Source organism: Aotus nancymaae, unplaced genomic scaffold (assembly GCF_030222135.1).
Source record: "Aotus nancymaae isolate 86718 unplaced genomic scaffold, 86718_ANA_hifiasm-v0.15.2.pri h1tg000057l, whole genome shotgun sequence".
In the NCBI taxonomy this organism is placed as follows: domain Eukaryota; kingdom Metazoa; phylum Chordata; class Mammalia; order Primates; family Aotidae; genus Aotus; species Aotus nancymaae.
The window spans coordinates 69031171-69052439 of NW_026988471.1; the positions used below are offsets into that span (position 1 = coordinate 69031171).

Sequence of the window (21269 nt, forward strand, 5' to 3'; positions counted from 1 at the left end):
GTGACTCTGAATCCGATTCCAGATTATGATGGACTGTGATAGTGTGCTGGGGTGGTGCTGGGGGAAGATCTGCTTGAGCAGAGTCCTCTTTGGGTGGTATGGTCCCTGTGGTTCTGAGTCAGTCAGGTACTGGTAGACCAGGCATCTGCCTGTCACCCACAGGTTTGTCAAAAAGCTGTGACTGCCGGGTATGGTGGCTCACACCTGTAATCTCAGCACTTTGGGAGGCTGAGGCGGGCGGATCAAGAGATTGAAACTATCCTGGCCAAGATGGTAAAACCCCATCTCTACTAAAAATACAAAAAATTAGCTGGATGTGGTGGTATGTGCCTGTAGTCCCAGCTACTTGGGAGGCTGAGGCAGGAGAATTGCTTGAACCCAGAAGGCAGAGGTTGCAGTGAGCAGAGATCGCACCACTGCACTCCAGCCTGGCAACAGAATGAGACTCTGTCTCAAAAATAAAAAAGTGTGACTGATGTCCTCCAAGTTCTCAAGTTGAAGGATTTCTCAGAATGGCCAACCACAGTCTTTCCTTGGGTGTTCCTGCTGTTCTGGCAAGCTTCTGCCTCATCTAGTTTTATGTTCTCCACATCTATCCAAACCCTTCCTCTCCTTTGAAGCCCAGTTCAAGTTCTAAGTCTGTGTACCTCCCTGGATTCTCAACAATTTCCCCCATTGTCTGAAGCACCTAGGAGCTGACACAAACCAGCTCATCAATTACACAGGGTAGTCAACACAATGTGGTTACTACTCTTCTTTTAGGGGCACAGCACCTCTGTTACCAAAAATGTCTCCCCCTCCATTAGGCCAATCAGTGCCTTTTTGCGGGGTGGTAGGGGTTCTGCCTTTTGGATCAGAGAGTGGAGGAGTCAGTCCTGCTCCAGTGAGGAAGCCATACATTCAGGCACTTCAGGAACCAAAATTCCTATACCAGGAGAAGCTGTTCTGTGCTGTCAGCAAATGAAGCCCCAGAGAGAGGCAGAAATAGGTCAGATGGACCCTGGCTCCAGGGGTCCTGAGGCCCAGCCACACCAGCTCCAGCCCAGTATGCTTGTCTAGTTCTACTTTAGTGTCCACAAGCCAGTCATTCATGCCTGTTTTGTCCAAGCTGGTTAACTGGCTTTCTGTCACTTGCAATTGAAAGTACCTCGTATAGCTGGGCACGGTGGCTCACGCCTGTAATCCCAGCACTTTGGGAGGCCGAGGCAGGCAGATCATGTGCCAGAAAAGAGTATCTGGCACATAGTAGGCATGCAAGAAATGTTCATTCCCTTCTTTCCTCCTTAAAGATAGGCTTATACTTCTGCGTCTTTCAGTATCTCTATTCTGTGATCACTGAACTCAAAAACAGCAAAAGAATTTTACTAGCTGTTTGGAGAATAAATAAGGATATAAATATTAAGTGAACAAGCAATTACAAGCATTAGTTTGAAATAGCAATATTACCTTGACACCTGGATCTCTTTTTCCTGTATCACTATTAGTTAAATCCCCCTCCATTATTTATAATTTAATAAACAGGCTACCACGAGATATAATTTGGAAAAACTAGAGACACTGTGCTTTATTTGAGAACAGAATAGAGCATGGCTAGAACTCTGCCAGTAGTCTTTAACATTCTGCCCTAATCAGGGTGTTAACTCTCCAACACTGTTGGTATATGGCTAAGTGCTGCAAAGTTCTCAAAGGTTGAAATAAACCCTAAAGATGAGTCCATAAGAAGGAAGATAAGCTGGTTTTCTTTCTGTTCCATTTAAAACTCTAGCTAGAAATACTGCCCGATGCAAAATGAAGACTGTACACAGCAGCACCAAAAAGGCTATTTACAAGAGATTTTCTTCTACAAAATCTATTTGAAAGCACTGAGAATTTGCATCTTAGCTAAGAGCAGTTCACCAAGGAACAGGGCCATCTAAGTGCCTAACTAGTATTTAAAGTTGTCAAGGGGTGGGGATGTGCAAATTAAGCAGCAAAAGATTCTCATTTTGCCTTAAGGGAAAGTGATAGTGGTCAGAGGGGCCAGTTCCAAGGGCTGGTCCAAGGGGGGCCGCTGGTCTTGGTACTCTGCCACATGCCCATTCCTGTGGTGGCCATATTCAAACTTGATCCGCAGCTCGCCAATCTTAGATTGGGGAAGGATATCTGGGATCCACTCGATGATGAAAGGTGTTGGCTCCTTTTGATCTGGGGAAGTGTTGCCTAAAGAGAAAAAAGGAGTATTAGTACAATTCCACCTGGCTGTAATGGGTGTTCCTAATTACAAGAAGAAGTGTCCGGGATTGGAGCAGTCTGTTCAGCTTTGATAATCAGAAGGCTGCATAAGGTTTATGAGTTCAGTGGTGACTGGGATATCAGATTTACTGATCATCATGAAGTTAAAACGTATATATTTCAGCCAGGCAGGTAGCTCATGCCTACAATCCCAACAGTGTTGGAGGGCAAGGCGGAAGGATAGCTTAAGCCCAGAAGTTTAAGACCAGCCTATGCAACAAAGTGAGACCCTGTTTCCATAAAAATTAGCCAAGTATGGGCTGGGTGTGGTGGCTCACACCTGTAATCCTAGCACTTTGGGAGGCTGAGGCAGGAGGATCACGAGGTCAGGAGTTCAAGACCAGACTGGCCAACATGGTGAACTCCTGTCTCTACTAAAAAATACAAACATTAGCTGGGCCTGGTGGCTCATGCCTGTAATCCCAGCTACTTGGGAGGCTGAGGTAGGAGAATTGCTTGAACCCTGGAGGTGGAGGTTACAGTAAGCTGAGATCGCACCACTGCACTCCAGCCTGGGCTACAGAGTGAGACTCCATCTCAAAAACAAAATTAGCCAAGTGTGGTGAAATGTGCCTGTAGTCCCAGCTACTTGGGAGACTGAGGCGGAAAGATTGCTTGAGCCCAGTAGTTCAATGCCAGCCTGGGCAACATAGTGAGACCCTGTTAGAAAAAAAAAAAAGTAATATGAGAAAATAAGGGCTGGGTGCAATGGCTTACGCCTGTAATCTCAGCACTTTGGGAGGCCTAGGCGGGCAGATCACGAGGTCAGGAGATTGAGACCATACTTGCCAACAATGTGAAATCCTATCTCTACTAAGAATACAACAATTAGCTGGGTGTGGTGGCACACGCCTGTAGTCTCAGCTACCAAGGAGGCTGACGCAGGAGAATCACTTGAACCCAGGAGGCGGAGGTTGCAGTGAGCCCAGATTATGCCACTACACTCCAGCCTGGTGACAAAGTGAGACTCCATCTCAAAAAAAAAAGAAGGATGGGCCAGGGACAGTGGCTCATGCCTATAATTTGAGCACTTTAGGAGGCTGAGGCAGGCGGATCACTTGAGGTCAGGAGTTCAAGACCAGGCTGACCAACATGACAAAACCCTGTCTCTACCAAAAATACAAAAATTAGCCAGGCTTGGTGGCATGTTCCTGTAATCACAGTTACTCGGGAGGCTGAGGCAGGAGAAGCGCTTGAACCTAGGAGGCAGAGGCTTCAGTGAGCTGAGCTTGCCCCACTGTACTCCAGCTTGAGCAACAGAGCAAGACTCCACCTCAAAAAAACCCCAAAAAACCCCCCAAAAAACAAGAAGGATAGAGGAGAAAGACCCTGATTAATAATGTATATACATTTTTCTCTCAGCACTACTTAACCTCAGACTTCATAAGCTAACATTTTACTTTTTAAATTTTAAATTTTTGTTTTTTTGAGATAGAGTCTTACTGTGTTGCCCAGGCTAATATGCAGTGTTGCAATATCGGTTCATTGCAACCTCCGCCTCCTGGGTTCAGGTAATTCTCCAGCCTCAGTCTCCCAAGTAGCTGGGACTACAGGCACATACCACCACGTCCAGCTAATTTTTGTATTTTTAGTAGAGATGGGGTTTCACCATGTTGGCCAGGCTGGTCTCAAACTCCTGATCTCTGGTGATCCTCCTGCCTCGGCCTCCCAAAGTGCTGGGGACTATAGGCGTGAGTCACTGCGCTGGGCCTATATTTTACTTTTCACTTCACTATCTTACTCTCTTTCCACTTTAGCCTAAACAGTCTTTTAAACTCCTTCCTTCCACTTCTTTTGGTCGTTTCTTTCTCACAAAGACTACGACATCACTTATATAATGAGAAACAAAACTTCCATTCACCCCAGACTAACAACCTTATTGGCCAGGTATTTTCATCTGTTTTTTTTCCTTTTAGTCACAGAATATAGTTAGGCTAGGTGTGGTGGCTCACACCTATAATCCCAGCACTTTGGGAGGCTGAGGTGGGCGGATCACCTGAGGTCAGGAGTTTGAGACCAGTCTGACCAACATGGAGAAACACCATCTCTACTAAAAATACAAAATTAGCTGGGTGTGGTGGCACATGCCTGTAATCCCAGCTACTTGGGAGACTGAGGCAGGAGACTCGCTTGAAACTGGGAGGCAGAGGCTGCAATAAGCCGAGATCGTGCCGTTGCACTCCAGCCTGGGCAACAAGAGTGAAACTCCATCTCAAAAAAAAAAAGAATATAAATGTTAGTTATTATCCAGCTCACTTTTGTCACACATATTCTAGCTTCCATTTCAAATGATATCTGGCTGAGAACTGTCCACAGAGCTGCTGCCAAATTTTCATTTAAATATCAATGAAGACATAGAAAAAAATGAAAACTCACAACTGATGAACACTAAGACCACTGGCAACTTTTGGGAGGAAATACAAAACAGGTGGAGATAGATGGAAAGAAATCTACCCAGACTTTGGCCATAGCATATCCCAGCTTTCCTTAATAAAGGGAGGCAACATGGAAAAAGGCAGGAAAATACTTGGTCTCTCTCAGTTTGTGCCCTGGCTTGTACCTGTACAGAGCAGCAAATGAGCAGTGCCACTTCCTTTCCTTTAGAATGTCTCACACACACTCCTCCCCACTCAAGTACCTGAATTCTCAATGACCTCAAAGGGGACTTGGGGGAGGGTAACTGCATGGTTAAAGGTGAATAAGCAGGGTTGGGCGTGGTGGCTCACGCCTGTAATCCCAGCACTTTGGGAGGCTGAGGAGGGTGGGTCATGAGGTCAGGAGATTGAGACAAGCCTGACCAACATGGTAAAACCCCATCTCTACTGAAAATACAAAAATTATAGCCAGGTGTGATGGTACACACCTGTAATCCCAGCTGCTTAGGAGGCTGAGGCAGGAGAATTGCTTGAGACCAGAAGGTGGAGGTTTGCAGTGAGCTGAGATCATGCCACTGCACTCCAGCTTGGGCAACATGAGCAAAACTCCATCTCAAAAAACAAAAAAAGCTTTCCGGCGGTGACGACCTACCCATGAGAACATGCCTCTTGCAACGCATCTCCTTCATCCCTCTCCAGAAGAGAAGAGGAAACACAAGAAGAAATGCCTGGTGCAGAGCCCCAATTCCTACTTCATGGATGTGAAATGCCCAGGATGCTATAAAATCACCACGGTCTTTAGCCATGCACAAACGGTAGTTTTGTGTGTTGGCTGCTCCACTGCCCTCCGCCAGCCTACAGGAGGAAAAGCAAGGCTTACAGAAGGATGTTCTTTCAGGAGGAAGCAGCACTAAAAGCACTCTGAATCAAGATGAGTGGGAAACCATCTCAATAAACACATTTGAATAAAAAAAAATACAAAAATTAGCCAGGCATGGTGGCACACGCCTGTAATCCCACCTACTCAGGAGGCTGAGGCAGGAGAATGGCCTGAACCCGGGAGGCAGAGGTTGAAGTAAGCCAAGATCATGCCACTGTACTCCAGCCTGGGCGACAGAGCAAGACTCCGTCTCAAAAAAAAAGATGGTGAATAGCAGTGGCAGAATGTATTCTGGAAGGTGCAGTCTGCACTAGTAAAGCAATTTGGGTGGGAGAAAGAGGAGAAACCCTGGAAAACTATATATATGGAGAATCTTAGTTTTGTGTGTTTTTTCATGTATTCCTTTATTAGCAATGAAAGAGGAAGAGATGGTCAGGAGATGCCACTATGGTAGAAGAGAGAAACGCTAGACCTGAGAACTGTGCATCAGCCCTCCACATACAGATCTGCGAGGGAGCCAGCCACCATGCAGGAGTGGTCCCAAGCAATCTGCCTGTTACCAGAATTTGAGTCTGGACAGATCTTAATCTGTTCAGTAATAAGCAAAAGAACAGGAAGTTAAACAAAATAAAAAACACCTACATAAGGAAAAGGAAGTAAATAACTAGAAGAATCAAAGGAAGGGATAGCTATGACTGATGTATCTATCAAAAAGAAAATTTCAGGGAACTGTTTAGCATCCACAAAAGAAAAAAATAAGATCCGGCCTTTATGAAAATAAGGCCAAAATCATAAGGAAAGCCCAGACTGGGAGGAAAAGGCAGCTGGATAAGAGTAAAAGGAAGACAAGCAAGAAAAGGCCAAATTTCAAGGAAGCCACAAAGAGTAGAATTAAAATCTACATGGTCAGCTGGGCACAGTCACTCATGCCTGTAATCCTACCACTTTGGGAGGACAAAGGTGGAGGACTGCTTGAGGTCAGGAGTTCAAGACCAGCCTGGGCAACATAGCAAGATCCCCATCTCTATAAAAATATTTTTGCTGGTCGGGCACCAGGGCTCATGCCTGTAATCCCAGCACTTTGGGAGGCTGAGGCGGGTAGATCATGAGGTCAAGAGATCGAGACCATCCTGGCCAACATACTGAAACCCCGTCTCTACTAAAAAAACAATACAAAAATTAGCTGGGCGTGGTGGCACGTGCCTGTAGTACCAGCTACTTGGGAGGCTGAGGCAGGAGAATCACTTGAACCCAGGAAATGGAGGTTGCGGTGAGCTGAGATTGTGCCACTGCATTCCAGCCTGGCAAAAGAGTGAGACTTTATCACACACACACAAAAAGATTTGTTTTTTTACTAAAAATTTTTTACTAAAAAAATTTTTTTTTTTTACTAAAAAAAATCTATGTGGTTCTAAAATATATTACAAACCCATAATAACCAAAGGAGTGTGGTGCTGGCATGCATCTAGACAGATTAAAGGAACAAAACAGAAAGATTAGAAATAGACACAAACAGAACAGGAATTTAGCCTAAGGTAAAGATGGCATTTCTAATTACTAAAAGAAAACCAAATAAGTGTTTATTATAATAAATCGTTTGTATCAACCAGATAATCATCTGGAAGAAAATAAAAGGTGGTGGAATGTTATAACTTACATTATGATAAATTCCAGAGAAAGTTTTTTTTTTAAACAAGGTCTCGCTCTGTCGCCCAGGCTGGAGCACAGTGGCGCTATCATGGCCTCACTGCAGTCTCGACCTCCAGGGCCCAAGCGATCCTCCCAACTCAGCCTCCCAAGTAGCTGGGACCACAGGCATGTACCACCATTCCTGGCTTATTTTGTTTTTTTATTTGAAAGTAAGTTTATTAAGAAAGGAAAGGAATAAAGAATGGCTACTCCATAGGCAGAAGAGCCCTAGGCTAATTTTAAAAATTCTTTAATAGAGATAGGGTTTCCCTGTGTTGCCCAGGCTGGTCTCAAACTCCTGGGTTCAAGCTATCTTCCAACTTAGCTTCCCAGAGTGCTGGGATTACTGGTGTGAGCCACTGTGCCCTGTCAGATCAAAGATTTAAACATAGAAAAACTCAGGTTAAAGAGTACTTTTGAAAAATCCAAATTTGGCCAGGCATGGTGGCTCATGCCTGTAATCCCAGCACTTTGGGAGGCTGAGGTGGGTGGATCACCTAGTCAGGAGTTTGAGACCAACCTGACCAATATGGTGAAACCCCATCTCTACTAAAAATACAAACATTAGCCAGATGTGGTGGTGCGCACCTGTAGTCCCAGCTACTGGGGAGGCTGAGTCAGCAGAATTGCCTGGGAGGCAGAGGTTGCAGTGAGCTGAGATGGCACCACTGCATTCCAGCCTGGGTGATAGAGTGAGACTCTGTCTCAAAAAAAAAAAAAGAAAAATACAAAATTAAACACTAAGAGAACTAAACATAAGAATATAATATCACCGGCCAGGTGCAGTGGCTCACACCTGTAATCCCAGCACTTTGGGAGGCTGAGGTAGATGGAACACCTGAGGTCAGGAGTTCTAGACCAGCCTGACCAACATGGAGAAACCCTGTCTCTACTAAAAATACAAAATTAGCCGGGCATATTGGCGCATGCCCGTAATCCCAGCTACTCGGGAGGCTGAGAAAGGAGAGTCACTTGAACCCAGAAGGCGGAGGTTGCAGTGAGCTGAGATCACACCATTGCACGCCAGCCTGGGCAACAAGAGCAAAACTCTGACTCAAAAAAAAAAAAAAGAAAAAGAAAAGAAATACCTGGCACAAAGTACCATCTCTCATTAAATGCTGCTTTTTACATAGTTGTTATTATTAAATTATTTCAAAAAAATTCCAGTTAAAGACAGACAAAGAAGAGCCTGGGCATGGTGGCTCAAGCCTGTGGCTCCACCTCAGCCTCCCAGAACTTTGGGAGGCTGAGGTGGGAGGATCATGAGATCAGGAGATCGAGACCATCCTGGCCAACATGGTGAAACCCCATCTCTACTAAAAATACAAAAATTAGGGCCGGGTGCGGTGGCTCAAGCCTGTAATCCCAGCACTTTGGGAGGCCGAGGCGGGTGGATCACGAGGTCAAGAGATCAAGACCATCCCGGTCAACGTGGTGAAACCCCGTCTCTACTAAAAATACAAAAAATTAGCTGGGCATGGTGGCACGTGCCTGTAATCCCAGCTACTCAGGAGGCTGAGGCAGGAGAATTACCTGAACCCAGGAGACGGAGGTTGCGGTGAGCCGAGATTGCGCCATTGCACTCCAGCCTGGGTAACAAGAGCGAAACTCGGTCTCAAAAAAAAAAAACAAAAACAAAAATTAGCTGGGTGTTGTCATGCGTGCCTGTTATTCCAGCTACTCAGGAGGCTGAGGCAGGAGAATCACTTGAACCTGGGAGGCAGAGGTTTCACTGAGCCAAGTTTGTGCCACTGCACTTCAGCCTGGTGATAGAGCGAGACTCCATCTCAAAAACAAAACAAAACAAAAACAAGGAAGTTCATCAAATATAAATGACTAATATGAAACTTTCCCCTCATTCACATTGGGAGAATGCAAATTAACAGAGTGAGGTAACATGTTTTGCCTGTCAAATCAACAAAGATTAAAAAAAAAAAACTTTTATAGATGGCTGGCAGGAATAAATTCTATAAATATTTCTTTTTTTTCCTTTCTTTTTTATTTTTCTAAAAGAGATGGGGTCTCGCTATGTTGTCCAGGCTAGAGTGCAGTGGCTATTCACAGGCATGATCCCATTACTGATCAGCATGGGGGTTTTGACCTGCTCCATTTCCGACCTGGGCCGGTTCATCCCTCCTTAGGCAACCTGGTGGTCTCCCACTCCCGGGAGGTCACCATATTGATGCCGAACTTAGTGCGGACACCCGATCGGCATAGCGCGCTACAGCCCAGAACTCCTGGGCTCAAGTGATCCTCCCACCTCAGCCTCCCGAGTAGCTGGGACTACAGGTACGCACCACCGTGCCCGGCTTTTTTTTTTTTTTTTTTCTTTTTTGAGACAGAGTCTTGGGCTGTCACCCAGGCTGAAGTGCAGTAGTGTGATCTCAGCTCAATGTAACCTCAGTCTGCCAGGCTCAAGCAATCCTCCAACCTCAGCCTCCCAAGTAGCTGGGACTATAGGCGTGCAACACCACACCTGGCTAATTTTATCAAAAGCCTCAAAAATGTATATAACATTTGAACCTTCAATTTCCTTTTTAGGAATTTATCCCAAAGAATATCCTAAATAAGTTAGAAAATGATTAAGGATATAAAAGATTTATCTAAAAGGAAGTAATTACAGCATTGTTTTTGTTTGTTTGTTTTTTTGAGATGGAATCTTGCTCTGTTGTCAGGCTAGAGTGCAGTGATGCGATCTTGGCTCACTGCAAATTCTGCCTCCTTCCTGGGTTCATGCAATTCTCTTGCCTCATCCTCCTGAGTAGCTGGGATTACAGGTGTGCACCACCATGCCCAGCTAATTTTTCTATTTCTAGTAGAGACGGGGTTTCACCATGTTGGCCAGAATGGTCTCCATCTCTTTACCTTGTGATCCACCCGCCTTGGCCTCCCAAAGTGCTGGGATTACAGGTGCGAGCCACCACACTTGGCCGTATCGTTTTAATTAATAGCAAAAGGCTTGGAACAAATGGGAGATTGAATAGAGTGTGGCACTTTAATAAATGAATTTTCTGCAACTGTTAAAACTAATATTGTATAGGCCAGATGTGGTGGCTCACACCCGTAATCCTATCACTTTGGGAGGCTGAGGCAGGCAGATCACAAGGTCAGGAGCTCAAGACTAGCCTGGCCAACATGGTGAAACCCTGTCTCTACTAAAAAATACAAAAAATTAGCCGGGAGTGGTGACAGGCACCTGCAATCCCAGCTACTTAGGGGGCTGAGGGAGGAGAATCGCTTGAACCTGGGAGGCGGAGGTTACAGTGAGCTGAGATTGTGCCATTGCACTCCAACCTGGGTGACAAGAGCAAGACTCTGTCTCCAAAAACAAATAATAATAATATTGTATTCACAATAGTCAAAATGTAGAAGCAGCCAGTTGCTATAGTTCACGCCTATAATCCCAGCACTTTGGAAGGCTGAGGTGGGCGGAAACGAGCTCAGGGATTCAAGACCAGCCTGGACAATGTGGCAAAACCCAACCTCTACAAAAATGTATTAATCCAAATTATCTGAGTGTGGTGGCACACACCTGTAGTCCCAGCTAGCTGGGAGGCTAAGGTGGGAGCATCTCCTGAGCCCAGCAGGTAGAGGTTGCAGTGAGCTGAGATCACACCAGTGCACTTACAGCCTGGGCAACAGAGCAAGACCTTTTCTCAAAAATGAAAGAAGAGGCTAGGTGCAGTAGCTCACGCCCGTAATCCCAGCACTTTGGGAGACCAAAGCAGGCAGATCACCTGTGGTCAGGGGTTCAAGACCAGCCTGACCAACATGGAGAAACCCTGTCTCTACTAAAATACAAAACTAGCCAGCCGTGGTGGCACATGCGTGTAATCCCAGTTACTGGGGAGGCTGAGGAAGGAGAATCACTTGAACTTGGGAGGTGGAGGGCAGATTGTGCCATTGCACTCAAGCCTGGGCAAGAAGAGAAAACTCCATCTCAAAAAAAAAAAGAAAAAGAAAAAAAGGCCAAGCACAGTGGCTCACACCTGTAAACCCAGCACTTTGAGAGGCTGAGGTGTGCAGTTCACCTGAGCTCAGGAGTTTGAGACTAGCCTGGCCAAAATGGTAAACCCAGTCTCTACTAAAAATAAAAAAATTAGCTGGGCATAGTGGTGCACGCCTGTAGTCCCAGCTACTCGGGAGGCTGAGGCAGGAGAATCACCTGAACTCGAGAGTCAGAGGTTGCAGTGAGCTGAGGCTGTGCCATTGCACTCCAGCCTGGGCGACAAGAGCGAAATTTGGTCTTAAAATAAAAGGTAGAAGCACCCAAGTGTCTAGCAACAGAAGAAAGGATGAAGAAAACGTCATATATACATACATGGAATGTTTGCTTTTTTTTTTCTTTTCTGGTTTTCTGGGTAAGCATGGAATTTTTTTCTTTCTTTTTTTCTCTCTTCTCTTTCTTATCTTTTTTCCTTCTTTTCCATTCATTCTTTCATTTGAGACAGGGTCTCATTCTGTTGCCCAAGCTGGAATACAGTGGCACAATCATAGCTCACTGCAGCCTTGAACTCCTGAGCCCACGTGATCCTTCTACCTCAGCCTTCTGAATAGCTGGGACTATAGGTGTGCACCACTACACCTGGCTAATTTTTAAATTTTTTGTAGAAACAGGGTCTTGCTCTGTTGCCCAGGCTGGTCTCAAACTCCTGGGCTCCAGCGAACCTCCTGCCTTGGCTTCCCAAAGTCCTGGGATTACAGGTGTAAGCCACCACTCCTGGCCCATTATTCAGCCTTACAAAGGAAGGCAATTTCCACACCTGATATAACACAGATGAACATTCATTCATACAAATGAATACTAAGTGAAATAAGCCAGTCACAAAAGGACAAATACTGTTTTATTCAACTCATATGAGGTAGCTACGGAAAGTAGGATGGTGGTTGCCAGGGCCTTGGAGAAGGCAAGACTGGGGAGTTATCACTTTATGCATATGGAGTTTCAGATGAGGAAAATGAAAAAGTTTAGAGATGGATGGTGGTGATAGAGATGGATGGGGTTTCACCATGTTAGCCAGGCTGGTCTCAAAACTCCTAACCACAAGCAATCTGCCTGCTTCGGCCTCCCAAAGTGCTGGGATTATAGGCATGAGCCACAGCACCCAGCCTGTAATTTTATTTTTGAAAACACTGGTTTAAATCAAACAAAATACCTTATTCCCACAATTGCCTTTACAAGGTGAATGAATGTCTTCTTTGTTTAAGGTCAGGATCCAAAGCCTTGGATAGTATACTGTACTGTACACAAGCTGACACTCAAAGGAAGATGCACTGTTGAAGTTCACTTACCAACTTTGAGAAACGTTTTTAGTTCCAAGGGTCGCAGCACTGGTTGTTTTTCTATACGACCGTAGGTTTCTGCAATGCTTTCTACTTCCACCTTAGGGCATTTAAATAGCTCATAAGTCCCATCTCGGTTCTTGATAAAGCTACGGGTGATTTCCAAGGGCATCTGGACACCAAGACAATACCAAAAAAAAGTGAGAGAGAAAACTTTCAAAATAGACAAATACCTGGATGAAAACAAACATTATTCCTTCTTTCTTGTTAAGTACATTCAAATGAATTACAACTTCCCTGTTTTTCAAGAAAATCCTGTTAACAAATCTGCCTTTTCTCCCTTACATCATTCATGGCTTTGCTTTTTTCTCTATAATCTTTTTTTTTTTTTTTTGAGACGGAGTTTCGCTCTTGTTACCCAGGCTGGAGTGCAATGGCGCGATCTCGGCTCACCGCAACCTCCGCCTCCTGGGTTCAGGCAATTCTCCTGCCTCAGCCTCCTGAGTAGCTGGGATTACAGGCACGCGCCACCGTGCCCAGCTAATTTTTTGTATTAGTAGAGACGGGGTTTCACCATGTTGACCAGGATGGTCTCGATCTCTTGACCTCGTGATCCACCCGCCTCGGCCTCCCAAAGTGCTGGGATTACAGGCTTGAGCCACCGCGCCCGGCCTTTTCTCTATAATCTTAATTTCCACCCCAGCCAAACCATACACCAGTTGAACCTCTAACATCTTCATGGGTACGTGACTGCTGCTGGCACAGACCTGCTCTAAAATCAGTTTTATTCCTTCCCCTACTACTCTGCTAACAGCATTCTTCTCTTAAATTCCTCTGTTGATAGCACCTACAGTTCTCCTCATATCCTGTATGCTTCACATTGTCCTTGGGACTGAGCCAGGCAGAACTGGAACTGAATGCTGTGGTGACCCAGAGCAAATTACAAACTTCTCAGAGCCTGTTTTCTCATCCGCAAAATGCAGTTAATGCCAGGGCATGGCTGGGAGGTCAAATGAGGTGATGGAGGTAAGTAATGCCTCACAGTGAGAAGCTCCATGATCCTTAGCTCTCTTCTGCCACGTGCCTGCTCCCTGGGTTGCTTCAGTAGCTCCCTAAATTCCATCCATTCCAGGCTAAAAGCTGCCTCTGTGACATCTGCATTTAAAGGAATTCTGTAGTGTCTTTAATGCTAACACAGGCCTTTTCTAGGGTTCATATGTATTTTTTTTTAACAGTCAAGGTCGCCAGGCACAGTGGCTCATGCACAGGTTGTGGTGAGATTGCACCATTGCACTCCAGCCTGGGAAACAGGAGCAAAACTCCATCTCAGAAAAAAAAAAAAAAGCCAGGCTCAGTGGCTCACGCCTGTAATCCCAACACTTTGGGAGGCTGAGGCGGGTGGATCATGAGGTCAGGAGTTCAAGACCAGGCTGACCAACATGGTGAAACCCGTCTCTACTAAAAATACAAAAATTAGCTCGGTATGTTGGTGCACGCCTATAATCCGAGCTACTCAGGAGGCTGAGGCAGGAGAATCGCTTGAACCCAGGAGGCAGAGGTTACAGTGAAATGAGATTGTGCCACTGCACTACAGGTTGGGCGACAGAGTGAGACTCTGTCTCAAAAAAAAAAAAAGGGGTCTTCCTTGGTTGCCTCTGCTGGAGTATAGTGGTGCAATCATGGCTTACTACAGCCTCCAACTCCTAGGCTCAAGTGATCTTCTTGCTTCAGCTTCCTTAGTGGTTGTGACTATAGGTACACACCACCATGCCTGTTTTTTTTCTTTTGGATATGGAGTCTAGCTCTGTTGCCCAGGCTGGAGTGCAGTGGCACAATCTTGGCTCACTGCAACCTCTGCCATGTTGGCCAAGCTGGTCTCGAACTCCTGACCTCAGGTGATCCTCCCACCTTGGCCTTCCAAAATGCTGAGATTTTTTTTTTTTTTTTTTTTTTTTTGAGACAGAGTTTCACTCTTATTGCCCAGGCTGGAGTGCAGTGGCATGATCTTGGCTCACCGCAACCTCCGCCTCCCAGGTTCAAGTGATTCTCCTGCCTCAGCCTCCCAAGCAGCTGGGATTACAGGCATGCGCCACCACACCCAGCTAATTTTGTGTTTTTAGTAGAGATGGGCTTGCTCCATGTTGATCAGGCTGGTCTCGAACTCCCAACCTCAGGTGAACCGCCTGCCTCAGTCTCCCAAAGTGCTGAGATTACAAGCGTGAGCCACTGTGCCTGGCTCTTTTTTTTTTTTTTTTTTTTTTTTTTTAATGTAAAGAGTAGGGGCCTGAGTGTGTTACCTAGGCTAGTCTTGAATTCCTGGCCTCAAACAATCCTTTATCTCAGCCTCCTAAATCACTGGTATTATAGCCACCATGCCTGGCTCACATGTAAATTCTGTAGCTACCAAACAACTTATTACTATTTTTTTTTTCCTGAACAGAAGAATGCCTTGCAATTAAGCTACTCTTAATGTATCAAATCACATTATGCTGAATTTTCTACACAATTCTATTACTGTAGGAAGAAAAACTCAAATTTTCAGGATCTGCTTGAAAAACATGTTTTAAAATGTGTAGGCCAGGTACAGTGGCTCATGCCTGTATTCCTTGCACTTTCGGAGGCCAAGGCGGGTGGATCACTTGAGGTCAGGAGTTTGAGACCAGCGTAGCTAACATGGCGAAACCCCATCTCTACTAAAAATACAAAAATTAGCTGGGCATGGTGGTGCACGCCTGGAGTCCCAGCTACTTGGGAGGTTAAGGCATGAGAAATGCTTGAACCTGGGAGGTGGAGATTACAGTAAACCAAGATCATGCTACTGCACTGCAGCCTGGGCAACAGAGCAAGAGACTCTGTCTCAAAAATAAATAAATAAATAATAAAAACATAAATAAAATGTCTAATGTGGCTGAGTGTGGCAGATTACACCTGTAATCACAGCACTTTGGGAGGCCAAGATGAGAAGACTGCTTGAACCCAGTAGTTTGAGACCAGCCTGGGCAATGTAGCAGGACCCCCATCTTTAAAAAGTTTTTTTAAATAAATAGGGGTGGGCCCTGTGGCTCATGCTTGTAATCCCAGCACTTTGGGAGGCTGAGGCAGGCAGATTGCTTGAGTCCAGGAATTTGAGACCAGCCTGGGCAACATGGCAAAACCCCATCTCTACAAAAATCAGCTGTGCATGGGGGCATGTGCCTGCTGTCCAAGCTACTCAGGAGGCTGAGGTGGGAGGATCACTTGAGCCCAAGAGGTAGAGGTAGAGTGAGCTGTGACTGCACCACTGCACTCCAGACAGGCAACAGGGTGAGACCCTGTCCCCCGCCAAAACAAAATAAAGACAAAACCCATTTTTTTTAAAAAGGGTCATTTCTTGGCTGGGTGCAGTGGCTCATCCCTATAATCCCAGCACTTTGGGAGGCTGAAGCAGGCAGATCATGAGGTCAGGAGTTTGAGACCAGCCTGGCCAACATGGTAAAACCCCATCTCTACTAAAAATACAAAAATTAGCTGGGCATTGTGGCACGCGCCTGTATTCCCAGCTACCTGGGAGGCTGAGGCAAGGGAATTGCTTGAACCCAGGAGGCAGAGGTTGCAGTGAGCTGAGATTGTGCCATTGCACTCCAGTCTGGGTGACAGAGCAAGACTCTATCTCAAAATAAAATAAAAAGGTTGATTTATCTAATGAGAATAAAGCTGTAGTTTGAGGAGGAGGGTTAATTGTGCTGGTGCCACTAACTTCACAAATATTATATCATCTCAAATTATTTATGTACTTTCTAGCTGCCTGCCAGTCAAATCTAAGACTCATCATAGCTATTAGGGGATCATTATATAATTTATAAAAAAATTATCTGCTTTCTCATCCTAAAAGCAAAGAAAAAGTATATTCCAATGTAAGATACTTTTTTCAAGCCATAGGGAACACACATTAAAATTAGAGTCAGAACTATAAAGCCAGGGATATTTCTGAATAATCTCTTAGCATGAAAAAAAGAAACTGGTTTCTGTAACTCAGGAAACTGGTGCCAATATACTCCCTTGCCTCCCTCTCCTCCCTTCACCACCCTTCCACTGTTAGAGAAATAAACTCTCACCTCTGGGGTATCTAAGATTTGTTTAACTTGCAGGATATTAGTGATATGCCAAGTATACTTGGAAAAGGTTCCCAGTGGCAAGGCATCTTTCCGAACAAAAGCTTCAATGTGAAAAAAGGACAAAATTAGATTAACAAAACATAACATTTCCTTTTACTGTATTTGTTACCTAGTTTCTAATGCAGTACTATTATGTCCTTATCAATTCTCAGCACTTTAAAAAAGAAATTCTAGAGGCAAATACATAATAGGATTTGGCAGAAATGTGACAAATGAGTTGATGTAAATAATTCATATGCTCATCATTGAAGGCTTTGTGCTCCAGGCATGTGAGCAGAAGTCCTAACTCTGAAAATTCCACACAGATCTTTTCCAAACATAATTCTCTATGTTCAAGACATCTGTCACTATACCAAAGGGAAATCCTGTACCTGTAGTGGAGTTGGGGAGCCGTTTTTTTGCACTTCCTATAGATATTCTCTGTTGCAGGGCATCAAAAAACGACTGAGGAATGTGGAACACCAGTGGTTCTGGTTTGCCTATGGGAAACAAGAAGAAACAACTCATTTAAAGAAACTCAGTGGACTTTCTGATGTACAGGGAGACGTGAAAGAAAAGGAATCAAGGGACAGTAATAACTTAAAATACTACTGAGGTTTCTTCATACAGAGGCAAAAAGAAGGCTTTGATTTACCTTTCTGGGCCAAGAGCTGTCACTAGTCCTACTCTTGATCCCTTGCAATCATAAAAAAGACAGTGTAGCCTGGGCAACAAAGGGAGACCCCATGTCTACAAAAATTTTTTTTAAATTAACCGGGCGTGGTGGCATGCATCTGTCATCCCAACTGCTTGGGAGACTGAGGTGGGAGAATCAACTGAGTTGAGGAGTTTGAGGCTACAGTAAGCCATGATCACGCCACTGCACTCCAGCCTGGGCAACAGAGTGAGACCCTTTCTCAAAAAGGAAAAAAAGAAAAGAAAGGCTGTGTGGGTGGCTCACACCTGTAGTTCCAGCCAACGTGGGTGGATTACCTGAGGTCAGGAGTTCGAGACCAGCTTGGCCAACATGGTGAAACCCCATCTCTACTAAAAATACAAACAAACGAACGAACAAACAAAAATTAGCTGGGCATAGTGGCTTGTGCCTGTAATCCCAGCTATTCGGGAGGCTGAGGCCAGAGAATCGCTTGAACCCAGGAGGCTGAGGTTGCAGTGAGCCGAGCTCACGCCACTGAACTCCAGCCTGAGCAACAGAGTGAAACTCCATTGAAAAAAAAGAAGAAAAAAATGAAAAAAAATACCAACACAGTAGATCCTCATCATCCACCAAATACAATGTTTCAAATCCCCAATTTTATAAAGACCAACACAGCACAGACTTTCCCCCTTACAGGGTATGTGAAGTAAGATGAGATGAGAACAATGAGGCCGAGGTGGGTTGCCTCCACTTGATCCCATCTTGCTGGCTATCCCCAGGCTCCTGCTATTTGCATTCATGTCTAAACAAACTAACTACATGCTCTCTCACCAGATGGTCAACACCGTGAATGCTGAGGGACTACAAGTTAGGACACTGCTTACCCAGCTGTCTTTCTCCCTAAATATGACCTCAAGACAGTTAAAATACTTGAAACTACTTAGCAAACCTCGTAAAGAAATTTGCAAGACATTAGGTCACCAAAAAGAGACTTAAGGGGAGGGGGTCAAGTGAGTTCAGTCTTCCTTAAAAATTCTGTCCAGACTAGGCACGGTGGCTCACACCTGTAATCCCAGCACTTTGGTAGGCCTAGGTGGGTGGATCACTTGAGGTCAAGAGTTCAACACCAGCCTGCCCAACATAGTGAAACCTCATCTCTCCTAAAAATACAAATATTAGCCAGGAGTGGTGACACATGCCTGTAATCCCAGCTACTCAGTAAGCTGAAACACGAGAATTTCTTGAGCCTGGGAGGTGGAGGTTGCAGTGAGCCGAGATTGCGTCTCTGCACTCCAGCCTGTGTGACAGAGCAAGACTGTCTCAAAAAGGTAAAAAAAAAAAAAAAAAAGAATTAACTTCAAGAAGCCTTCATAAAAGACACACACTTCTAGTCCAGGAGAGAGCTGATGGAAACTTGGACAAAGGTGGTAGTAATGAAGATGGTGAGACGAAATAGAGGGTGGTACAGGAATCAGATGGAAGAGGATCACAAGTGTAGAGCTTATAGTATTATCAATATTCTGTTTTCTGGGCTGGGTGCGGTGGCTCATGGCTGTAATCCCAGAACTTTGGGAGGCAAAGGCAGGTGGATCACCTGAGGTCAGGAGTTCAAGACCAGCCTGGCCAAGATGGCAAAATCCCATCTCTACTAATATTACACAAAATTGGCCAGGCGTGGTGGCAGGTGCCTGTAATCCCAGCTACTCAGGAGGCTGAAGCAAGAGAATTGCTTGAACCCAGGAGGTGGACATTGCAGTGAGCCGAGATCACGCCACTACACTCCAGCCTGGGTGACAAGAGCAAAACTCCATTTCAAAACAAAACAAAACATTCTATTTTCTGCTTGGGAGATAAGTTAATAGGTATTATATTATTTCAAACAATAAATATATAAAATTTTAAAACAAAAAGAAACCATAGTCTTTTTCATTATAACCCTCCTTAGCTTATTTTGTTATTTTTCCAAAAAGTAATTTCTGGGTTGGGTGCAGTGGCTCATGCCTATAATCCCAGCACCTTGGGAGGCCAAGGCAGGTGGATCACGAAGTCAAGCATTCGAGACCACTTGGCCAACATGGTGAAAACCCATCTCTACTAAAAATACAAAAATTAGCCAGGCTTGGTGGCAGGCACCTGTAGTCCCAGCTGTTTGGGAGGCTGAGGCAGGAGAATCACTTGAACCCAGGAGGCGGAGGTGCAGTGAGCCAAGATCACACCACTGCACTCCAGCCTGGGTGACAAGAGTGAAACTGCATTTCAAAACAAAACAAAACAAAAATTCTATTTTCTGCTTGGGAGGTGAGTTAATAGGCATTATATTATTTCAAACAATAAATATATACAATTTTAAAAGAAAAAGAAACCATAGGCTTTTTATTTTTTCTTTCTTTTTTTTTTTTTTGAGGAGTCTTACCCTGTTGTACATGCTGGAGTGCAATGGCACAATCTTGGCTTGCTGCAACCTCCACTTCCCGGGTTTAAGCCATTCTCCTGCCTCTACTCCCTAGCAGCTGGGATTACAGGCACCCACCACCATGCCCAGCTAATTTTTGTATTCTTAGTAGAGATGGGGTTTCACCATGTTGGCCAGGCTGGTTTCGAACTGATCTCAAGTGATCTGCCCGCCTCGGCCTCCCAAAGTGCTGGGATTACAGGCGTGAGCCACTGCGCCCGGCCTAGAAACCATAGATAGGCTTTTTCATTACAATCCTCCTTAGCTTATTTTGTTATTTTTGCAAAAAGTAATTTCTGGGCCAGGCACAGTGGATCACACCTGTAATCCCAGCACTTTGGGAGGCCAAGGCGGGCAGATCACGAGGTCAGGTGTTCAAGACCAGCCTGACCAACATGGTGAAACCTTGTCTCTACTAAAAATACAAAAATTAGATGGGTGTGGTGGCACATGCCTATAATCCCAGCTACCGGGGAGGCTGAGGCAAGAGAATCACTTGAACCTGGGAGGCGAGATTGCGGTGAGCCAATCATTTCGCCACTGCACTCCAGCCTGGGCAATAAGAGCGAAACTCCATCTCAACAACAACAAAAAAGAAAAAAAAGAAAAAAAGAAAGAAGAACTGTCAGGGAGGGGAGCACTACACACTGGAGTCTGTTGGGGGGAAACAGGGGAGGGACAGTGGGGGGTGGGGAGTTGGGGAGAGATAGTATAGGGAGAAATGCCAGATAAAGGTGAAGGGGAGGAAGGCGGCAAATCACACTGCCACATATGCACCTATGCAACAATCTTGCATGTTCTTCACATGTACCCCAAAACCTAAAATGCGATAAAAAAAAAAAAGAACAGTCAAGTGGGGCAGTGGGTTTGTATGTGTAGTGGCAGGGACTGGAAACGGGAAGAAACCGTCCATGTAGCTAGAGTGCAAAACTAGAAGTATAAAACTCAAACATTTTGGCTTAGCATGAGGAAGACCTTCCTCATAACTATGACTGTGTAACAGTGTTACGAGCTGCCTCAAAGAGCAGCGAGCTCCTCATCACTGGACAAAGCCTGGAAAACTATTATGCACAAGTAAGGATGCCTTTTTTTTTTAGACAGGGTCTCGCTCTGTTGCCCAGGCTGGAGTGCAGTGGCAGGATAATGGCTCACTGCAGCTTTGACCTCCCAGGCTCAAGTGATCTTCCTGACTCTGCCTGTCCAGTAGCTTGAACTACAACATATGCCACCATACCTGCCTAATTTTTTTTTTTTTTTGAGACAGGGTCTCACTCTTTCGCCCAGGCTGGAGTGCAGTGGTGCAATCTCAGCTCACTGCAACCTCCACTTCCTGGGCTCAAGTGATCCTCCCACCTCAGCCTCCCAAGTAGCTGGGACTACAGGTGTGCACCACCACACACAATTAATTTTTGTACTTTTCCTGGAGATGGAGGTCTCACTTTGCTGCCCAGGCTGATCTCGAACTCCTGGGCTCAAACAATCTGCCCACCTTGGTCTCCCAAAGTGCTAGGATTACAGGCATGAGCCA

General features: G+C 45.2%; 2 protein-coding genes across 5 annotated transcripts in view; one reads left to right on the plus strand and one right to left on the minus strand.

The window, feature by feature from the left end:
* Positions 1-1535: 1535 nt before the first annotated feature.
* The window catches only part of CUNH2orf42 (chromosome unknown C2orf42 homolog), a 42132-nt gene continuing 22398 nt past the window's right edge, over positions 1536-21269 (minus strand). For all 4 annotated transcript variants that reach the window (XM_012433942.3, XM_012433945.2, XM_064364208.1 and 1 more), the window contains 4 exons: positions 17024-17131; positions 16593-16693; positions 12508-12670; positions 1536-2199 (listed from right to left, as the gene is read on the minus strand). In XM_012433942.3, coding sequence (XP_012289365.1) covers positions 1991-2199; positions 12508-12670; positions 16593-16693; positions 17024-17131 — 581 coding nt within the window. In that variant the 3' untranslated portion in view covers positions 1536-1990. The remainder of the gene's footprint in view (positions 2200-12507; positions 12671-16592; positions 16694-17023; positions 17132-21269) is intronic.
* Positions 5103-7534, plus strand: LOC105704605 (small ribosomal subunit protein eS27-like). Its single transcript, XM_064364295.1, has one exon. The coding sequence runs from the start codon at positions 5309-5311 to the stop codon at positions 5558-5560; it is 252 nt and encodes an 83-aa protein (XP_064220365.1). The 5' UTR covers positions 5103-5308; the 3' UTR covers positions 5561-7534.

What these genes read in the sequence shown, in the direction of transcription:
- LOC105704605 (XM_064364295.1), top strand. Translation starts at nt 5,309, where the DNA reads ATGCCTCTTGCAACGCATCTCCTTCATCCCTCTCCAGAAGAGAAGAGG.